A 9,776-nucleotide genomic window follows, 5' to 3' on the forward strand; every position below is an offset into this window, starting at 1 on the left:
GGGAGGTTGGCGATCGCTGTCGTGTAAGCTTCCCAAATAAGGATCACTCGCGGTGGGCGACTCGGGCCTTGGCGTGCCATTCTTTGTCTGCCATTTTTTCCTGCAAATGGAAACACGCCAATTAAGGGTCTTTAACCCTTGGGTGAATTTTAGGCACCATCATCATCCTCAATTTGCGAAGGTATGAATAATCGAAGATACCCTTCTTTGGTGATAAATGGGAATCATGCGTGAAGATTCTGTTTTTTGGCAAAACTAAATAGTTGGAATTAATCGTTTCTTCAAGCTTTTTGTACACACTTTTTATTCATTTTGTACAAACATTCACACTTTATTTATAAGCTACTGTTGAAAAAAATTGAATTGAATCGCGAACAACTTCTAAAATATTTTAAAAGCCTTTTATTATACCTACATTGGAAATATGAATATTTAATATGTATAATGTACATAACTACTTTAATAGTTTTTTTACAAATATTATTTTTTATAATTAATGTATAAAGCAATTACACTAATTATTTACAATTTCTATGCTATTTATATAAACGCCATATAGATAAAAAAAATATTGAAATGATTCAGTTTGAAATTGCAGTCTGTTTGTATAAAGTACAATACTAAATAATTTCGATGAATGCATAAATTATTTTATTTTAAATTTAATTGTACATCATAAAAAATATTATATTTTGTATGGATTTATTTATACTTTAATGTACCTTTCGTCCATTTTTTGCAAAGTACCATTTTTTTTAAATCTCACTAAAAATAATATATACAAAATTCAATCTTCATCTCAATAAATAATTTGATTTCTATATAATTTTAATTATTCCGATTGACACACGTGACTTCCATCAGGCGATTGAAAGCAAAGGGAAACCACTAATTCGCAAAATTGTATCTTATTATGTTATCACTTTTATCAACTAAAATAATATTATTTAAATCTACTAAAAAAATATAAATTTCTGTACATTATTAAATAAAGGATAAGAGCTCATTGTACTGCACATGAGGGACTTAAATGCAAAAACGGATATGTCTTCGACTAATAGTTCTGACTTACTGACATAAATAAATATATAATATGAAGCTTATAACAATAGAATACAAAAAAATATATAATGTTTTTGAGAAGGGTAAAAATATGCTTATGGATAAAAACATAAATCATAATTTTGCAACTTAAGCATACTGATTTCCGATCAGAATTTATTGATTCATTGGGATAAGGGTAAGTTCGCTTATCATATACAGGTGGATCTTAGTGAACTACTAGTGATTTTAATCCTACAGGATTAGGTCACAGTATAAAGAACATTTCGAATGATCGTTGATAGACAGTGTTCGATAGTATCGAATGTGTCCATTCAGATTGCGTAAGTTTGTTGTACATATTCGACTTTGTTACGTGTCACCTAAGCAAATATGGTATACAGAATCGAAGTCAAGGCTCACCTTTTCGTACTTCTGCAGCGCCTTCCCCTGGATCACCTGGCCATCGTCTTCTCGGCTAAGAACGAGTACAAGCAAGAACAGAATCCGCGAAAGAACAACGCGACAACCTCATGCGCCGGAGGCCATCCACATACTGGTTTCAAATCTGTACAGGTAGTTGCTCCTCCTGCAGCGCAGCAACCTCACTCGCTCTCTCAGGTGGGGCAACACATCGATGTCTTCATACCTGATGAATTGTTAATGTACACACACGCTGGCCACGCTCGTGTGTGTATTGAGAATGAGTCGAAGGATTGTGGAAATGCAGCTGCAAAAACAGGAACTCATCTGGGTGGATTCTTATAGTGGACGCTGAAAATCTTTTTGTTTTATGATATTTCGTAAGGAGTGCTCCTTGTGAATCGATCGTTGTTATTGTTCCTTTTGTTGTGTATGCATACTTTTTAGGTAAATAGAAAAAATATGTGCTAAATCCATAGACAATTGTATGCATTTCGTTTTTAGTGTTGCACAACCGCACGTGATGTGTTTTTTTAATGCTGTTCTTACTTATGAAAAACTTTCAGTATGCATGCAGAAAAACTACTTTAAAATGAATACAAATAAATGGGTTTTTTAATATATTTAACAATAAATTGTATAATATATTAATTATATTAATAATACAAACTCTATATTTAATACTTTTTAGTTAACTATATAATTCGATTCTAGAAGTATTTTTTTTTTAATATATATTTATTTTTAATCGCAAGAATTATATATTTTTTTATATAAAAGTTTACAAATTTTTTAATTTTAATTTTATTTTATTACTTAATATATAACATATTCGACCTCTACTTTTTTCTCTATAATTTTTAACGGAGTTACGATTTATTTATTTTTTAATAGCTAATATTTTTAAACAAGATGGCGGTTCAAACTTAGCCGAGATAATTGAAATAACTATTTAATGTTGAAATGATCAAAACTACAGCAGTGATCGTGTGTAAGTACTCAAATATCGTTTAATCACACATGTTGGCAAATATAAAATAAAAATATTTTTTTTATTTCAATTTCTATAATGTAACTTTTTTGACAGGGAAGTCATTTAAGGCAGGGTTAGGTGGGGACATTTCATTTAATTAAATACTATGAATCTTAATGAAATAAAAATCTAAAAATCTAAAATGACGTCCGTGATTCTAAACCAAAAATTTTCTATCCCGAAAATATTTAAAAAAATATGTCATTTCAGTGAAATCATATCGGAATACATATTCACCGCTGTGAAAAGTGATTTCTATAATAATAATTTAATCGTTTTTAATCAAGTGATAAATAGGTATTATATAATTTTTAGTATACATTCTGTAAATAAAAATTGAATGCAATTTTTTTTTGTTTTTTAAATACATTAATAAATGGTCAAAATAAAATATGGTTTAGATATTAAAAATGATGTAACAAAAAATTGAGAAAAATCGACGTAATTTTTTTCTATTTTTGTCCTGCGAAACCTAATTTGAAATCTGGCAGCCCTAGGCAGGTGGGGGGATATTTGTACCATCTTGAATTTGGCCAAAAAGATTAATGTCATTTAATATAATACTATGAATCTTAATGAATACTCACCACTTTTACCACACCCTGGTAAAAGCTGAAATTACGTCCCTGATTCTAAACCATAAATTCTTAGGTTATCCCACAAAAAAATCTAAAAAACAGTCTCGAATCTATCCCGAAAATACTTAAATATGTCATTTCAGTAAATCTTATAAGAATAAATTTTCACCGGTAGATTTTTACCAGTGAAAATATAATCTATCTGGCAGGTGCTAGTAAAATTATATAATTTCAATTTTTCCGTACGTAATATATACATTTACATACTTGCAATGTATAAATGTTACAGTGAATATGTATTGTGAAGTTATATTTTTAGTAGTGAAGAAGTGAAATCCAAATACATTTTCACCAGTAGATATATATTTCTACTAGCGAAAATTTTATCTCGTTGGCGGTAAAAACGGTTAAAAAATAGTTTTGTATATTGTGATAATTGATGATAGCTGGTGGCTTCAAAGACTGGGTGGATAATATGCAATTCTTTGGAGTTCTGAAATGTTGAATTTGCTTTTATTTTGTTTAGTTAAAACTTGTTTCTTGTAATTTTCTAGCGGACTATGTCTTCCATATATCTTCAATTTCGTGCCAAAAATAATCGGTTATCATTAGTTTATAGAACTCACCATTGACTGTTACAGTCCAGCCTTCATCGTTTTCAAAAAAGAAATTCCCAATGACGTCGCCTGACCACAACGTGCACCAAGCAGTTAATTTTTGGGCATGTAATGATCTCTTGTGAATTACACAAGGATTTTCCTCGCCCCATTAGCGGCAATTTTGCTTATTAACATACCCAGAGTGGTGAAAATGTGCCTCATCAGAAAAGGTTTTCTTTGAAAAATCAGCATCAACTTCCTGCTGCCCTAACTCCCAATCTGCGTAAATTATTCACTGTCCATGGTTTCTGGGCTTCAATTCTTGTATAATTGTAAATTTTATACAGGAGTAAGCTGTAAGTGCAAGTCCAGATACAAAATGCGCCAAAGGGAGCTAAAATAAAAGCCTAAATTCTGCGAACGCCAACGATTCGACAATTCCGGGTTTTGAAGCACGAAGCGAACCACTGAACGATACTGCACTTTTTCCATTTTAGTGAAAACCACGTTGCACTGCTTACTGCAATGACTTTCAAATACAAACTAATCTATGAGTCAGGGTTAAATTTGTTTTTGGCGTCTTTTAACAGATGGCAGCACACGATGGTAACAGCCTTAACAACGCCATCTGTCGTTAAACACGGATACTTATTGAACCGCGCTCGTATAAACAGACAAGTGGAATAGTAAAATCCACAAAATTTTCAAATTTCACAACTAAGCAGACCGTTTATTTAAATATATTTTTTTATACATATGAAAAATTTGTAATCTGTCCTTATGGGATATTAAACAATTTGTTCGTCCGTCTAGTGGCAGGGCAATGAGTCGCCCATCAGCAATTCACTTCGCAAGTGAAAATATCATTTTAGCCTTTAATTTATAAGATTTCCTTCCTCTTCAGGCGTTTGCTGTATTGCACTGTTGTTAAATCCTTTGCAAGCTGATTAGGATGGCTCGTCAGCTTTTTTTTATATAGGGTGTCCCAAAATTAACGCCAAACTAAGGCAAAATTCTTTTGCCATTGCGATATTCTGGTCCCGGTAGATGTATGAATTTAGTACAAACCATGCGGCATCCAATATCATCCTTACAATTTTAATTTGATATCTTTGAATTTTATCTATATTATAGTTGCTTGTTGAGCCCCATAGTTATATCCTGTATACCCAAATCGGTTTTATGATGGCCTTGTATACAAGCAGTTTACTGTCAACTGGCAACTGAGAGTTTCTCCCTGAGTGGGCATGTGTCCTTGTTATGATAAATGTCACATGGACAGATTTTTTCTCGTTTGCCTCGATTCTTCAAAATTGTAGTCATTTTTGATTTTTTATCAGATTTTCTGTATAAGTCTAGACGCCTTATCTGGATCTTCATATGAGGACATAAAGATAATAACAAAAGTTTCGCTAGTTGGTAGGTCTGCTATGTATAGTAGGTACATTATCAAGCACATTGTCTTGAGGCACCCCCGATCTAATTGTATGAAGAGCTGACACTCCATCCTGGTATTTCGCTTGAAAATGTTTGTCACTCAGATATGACTTAAGCATTACATACATATTATAAGGGAGTGCGTTTTTCAGTTTATATTGTAGGGCCACACTTTGTCGAACGCCTGGATGATGTCTAGAAACGCAGCTGAACAGTACTACTATTCATAAAGACCTCGGTTTACCATACTTGTTCTATTGTACTGTGTTTCTGAAGAAAACCAGTGATGGTAAGCAACCAATTATTTTTCTTTAAAACAGATCTTATTCTTCTGAGCAACAGTTTTTTGAAAAGTTTTGATAATATAGGCAGGAGACAAACCCTCATCCGGGTGTGGCATCACTCAACTAAGACAAAATAGAAAGATGTGCATTGAGAGTATGCCACGACTATTGTGAATAACGTATATGGTGTTGAAATGTTTCCAATTAAATGTTCTTATTAATAAATAATTATTACTGTGCTTACAATCATAGATTTTTCAGGAATATAGTAACAGCGAAAAAGACGTACTTATTAAAAACTTTTTATTATTTAATAATGCCGCTTATTTTGATAGACGTTAACACCCCCCTCCCCCCTATATATTACAAAGGGATAAAACTTTGGATATTACCCCAGTCTAAAATAATTACGGGTTTATTTTTTATAGCTATATATTTTTAATATTATTTTTGCACATTAATCGATTTCAATTATCGCGTTCGCAAATACGTCAGCTGGCAACACTGGAAAGTTGCGGTCATCGGAGGTGTCAGATGCGCAAACAATAATAGTTGTTCCATCGGCGGCCGCGTCGGCAGTACTCGTCCAACCGTCGAGATGGGCTACGAACAGCTGATCGTGCGGGGCAAGCCGCTCTCCTACTACCTCAAATCGTTTATTTTGGTCGTCATAATGTACATTACGACGATATACGTCTTATACCTTTTGGGCGAAGTGCACAGAGTCACCTTGAACTACCAAGACGAGCCCATCAACGTGATCGACGACAAGTTCCTCAGCTACGGCATCGACACGGCCAAGCTGACGAAGGGCGCCGACAAGGTGGGTTTCGACAATCGACTCTTGCTCAATTTGACCGCACTATTGTCTCCCGCGTACCTCAGGCTGGGCGGCACTCTGGCCGATCGGTTGATATTCGCACAAAACGGACAAAAAGGACAAAATTTTCTCTTACCTTACGTCGCCATGAACAAAGAAGACTGGATCGCGATCAATCGTTTCTGCTCGAAAGTGGGCGCTAGGCTCTTGTTCGATCTCAACGCGCTATTGCGAATCGGCGACGAATGGGACGCGACCAACGCTATTCAACTTATTAAATTCACTAAAGAATCGGGCTTCGATCGTAACGTAGATTGGCAGTTGGGCAATGAACCTAATTCGTTTCCGCACGTTTTTAACGTCTCCGTTCCTCCGGAACAGTTGAGTCGAGATTTCAAGAAATTGAAAAGCATCGTTAAATCAACATCGCCAGATTCTCGGATCGTAGGTCCAGATACGACGAGACCTCAGCCGCGTAGACCCGAATGCGTCAAATATATGAGGGATTTTCTATTAGGATTCGGTGAAAACGTATCTTCGTATTTAGACGCGATAGCTTGGCATCAGTATTATTTGAACGGACGTTTGGCGACTTTGAATGATTTTTGGGACTATACGACGTTCAATTTGTTGCAGAGCCAGATCGATACGATGAGGAAGAACATCGACGGCATACGCGGAGACGTTCCCATGTGGCTGAGCGAGACGAGCTCGGCTTACGGCGGAGGAGCTCCCGGATTGTCCGACTCTTACGCCGCCACTCCTCTATGGATCGATAAACTGGGAGTGTCGGCTCTGAAAGGCATCGACGTGGTCGTCAGGCAGAGTTTGATCGGCGGCAGTTACTCTCTCCTCGGTGACGACTTCAAACCGCATCCGGACTGGTGGGTCAGTTTACTCTTCAAGAGGCTCGTCGGTAATCAAGTTTTAAACATCACGGTCGAGGCCGGCCAAATGCAAAGGTTGTACTGCCACTGCAGCGCTTCGGGCATTCGCAAGAACGGCAGCGTGACTATCTACGGCTCCAACTTATCGCACGTCTCCACTCGTCTCAGACTGTGGGGCGGCGTTTTCAACGATAACATGACCATAGAAGAATACGTAATATTGCCCAAGGACGGTAACCGAATGTCTCAAGACGTGACCCTCAACGGAGAGCTGTTGGAATATAAAGGAGAAGTCCCCGAATTATCGCCAAAGATTTACGTCAACAAGACCACGGTTTACATGCCGAGTTATTCGGTCGCGTTCTGGGTGATCCACGGCGTAAAAATGCCATTATGTTATTAAGATCTGTGATTAGTCAAACTAATTTTAATTTTACTTACATACCAAATGTATCGAATATTATATAATGATATCCATATTTTAAGTCATTATTTTATATTAATGGAATATTATCCTTCGATTTTAGTTTTATTATTTTGACAAGTATATACATAATCGATTTATTTTATATGTTGACTGCGATTATAAGACTTGATTATTATAGTAATTATACTTATTTTTGTATCGTTTATTTTCATAATAAATAAAATGCATTTAATAGTCCCAAGAATAACTGTTTGTTTTATTTCATCGTCGTTCCTTAATACTATTTCGGTATATATTTTATTATATATACAAGTCACATTTCTTTAACAGAAACTTGAACAAAATACTTATTTTGAACAATTAGACGTCATTTCAGCTTTTTGCAGAGAGGAGAAAAAATTGGCCATTCAGTGGTCGTTTTTTTAATATTTCGATTTCATTATGATTTAAGGTATTTTGTTAAATGACATCGATTTTTCCAGACAAATTTAAGAAGGGGGCAACTTTAGAATCCATATCAAAAGTAATAAAATCGCGCAGCCGCAGTGGAAACAATCTTCATAATAAAACTTTTTATAACAATATTACAACTTATAATAAGTGAGAATCGAATGAAGCATATCTAAAACGAATTTTGACTAGGAAGGTGCAAAAATCAATTTCATTTTCAAAATAAAAAATTCTCGAAAAATCATAATAATAAAAATAAATGAAATACCGTATTAGAAATAAGTGAGACAGAAAAGGGTAAAACTAGTTATTACATATTTGTATTTAAAAATTGCTATTCTATATATTTTTAAAAAAGTACTGAACAAATTTGTAGAGATTTCACTATTTCTGCTTTAAGAAAATTGTGGCCTAGTGGTGTGACCTTTGCAGCCAGTTAAATACCAGATCTATTTAACACGCAGCTTATAAAACAAAAAGTATATAATTTATGTATAATAAGAATGCATGTGCCAGGATAATTTATAATCTATAACTTTTATTATCATTCTTTTCTCAAAACAACTATAAAAAAAAATTAATTTGCTACAATAATGCCCTTTTTTATAAAAGAGGAACAGAGACGTCATTTCAGCTTTTTCCAAGGAGTGAGGGGTGCAAAAATTGGCTTGTCACTGGTGCTTTTTTTTAATATTTCGATTTCATTATGATTCCTAATATTTCATTAAATGACATGCATTTTTCTGGACAAATTCAAGGGGTACCCTGTCGCAGTGGAAACGCTCAGTTATATAGCATACATATTATGACTTCTTATAACAATATTACCACTTGCAATTAGTGAGAACGAATGAAGCACATCTAAACCAAATTTCGACGCAAAAAACAATTATCACTTCTCAGAAGTCAAAATCAATAAAATCATGCCGTCGCAGTGGGAACGCTCGTTACCGAGCCGCCAACACGATTTTATTGCTTTTGACGTGAATTTTTGACTTCTGAGAAGTGATAATTATCTTTGCGCCCTCCTATTGACCAAAATTCTATTTGAATACACTTTAACCGAAACTCATATCAGAAATTCGTAGTAATATAGGTAAAGATGGCTGTCATATTTTTAAAACAGTGTAACATCGAAATGCAGACAAACTATAGAGCAATATGCAAGATGCAACGTATGCCTGTACTTCTTCTTCCGCTTACTTCCCCCTGAGAATTTGTATTTTAGATTTGACCTAATGAAAGTTTTAAAATTATAATTAGTTTTAAAACTTTCATTAGGTCAAGTTGGAATTGGTTAATTCGTGTAGGTTAGGTTTGGGTTTGCAGAGAAAATTTACGTTTCACAACTGTCAAATTGAGTTTTAGAGACATTTTAGAACAGCATATAATTTCATTAGCGCCTATAAGTTAAATTATATTTGGTAGTATAGATACATTTCTACTGGTAAAAATGTATTTGAACTCAACTAGTGAAAATATAAGTTCACTGAAAAACACAACCATTTATACATCGCATGTAAATGAATAATAATCTTTGATGGGTGAAAGGTATCAGTGGTCGTTTAAGATTTATAATATTTCATTAAATGACATGCATTTTTCTGACCAAATTCAAAGGGGTCCCTGATTAGTTCACTGAAATTTAACAGCATTTTCTTGATGTTAAAGCGAAACCGCGTAAATCGAAGTATGAGTGTATATATCGGAAACCAATTGTTATCCCTATATAAACGAAACTATTGAGATTGCATCCCGATAGCTGCAAAATACCTATTGTTTTGACGATAGCACAGT

The 9,776-nt window shown here is 34.3% G+C and overlaps 2 protein-coding genes across 2 annotated transcripts in view; one reads left to right on the forward strand and one right to left on the reverse strand.

Annotated features, from left to right (window-relative positions):
- The window catches only part of qsm (Zona pelucida superfamily protein qsm), a 33,267-nt gene extending 31,337 nt beyond the window's left edge, over positions 1-1,930 (reverse strand). The window contains exon 1 of the mRNA XM_088195262.1: positions 1,465-1,930. The gene's annotated coding sequence lies outside the window, so the exon portion shown is untranslated. The remainder of the gene's footprint in view (positions 1-1,464) is intronic.
- A 3,968-nt stretch (positions 1,931-5,898) lies between these two features.
- LOC148231376 (heparanase-like) lies at positions 5,899-7,771 on the forward strand. The gene is made up of 2 exons (XM_088195263.1): positions 5,899-6,218; positions 6,852-7,771. The coding sequence occupies exons 1-2, from the start codon at positions 5,994-5,996 to the stop codon at positions 7,503-7,505; spliced, it is 879 nt and encodes a 292-aa protein (XP_088051389.1). The 5' UTR covers positions 5,899-5,993; the 3' UTR covers positions 7,506-7,771.
- Positions 7,772-9,776: the final 2,005 nt, after the last annotated feature.

The sequence above is a fragment of the Plectrocnemia conspersa genome, unplaced genomic scaffold (genome assembly GCF_051122295.1).
Source record: "Plectrocnemia conspersa isolate PC_06_02 unplaced genomic scaffold, ASM5112229v1 ptg000010l, whole genome shotgun sequence".
Lineage (NCBI taxonomy): Eukaryota > Metazoa > Arthropoda > Insecta > Trichoptera > Polycentropodidae > Plectrocnemia > Plectrocnemia conspersa.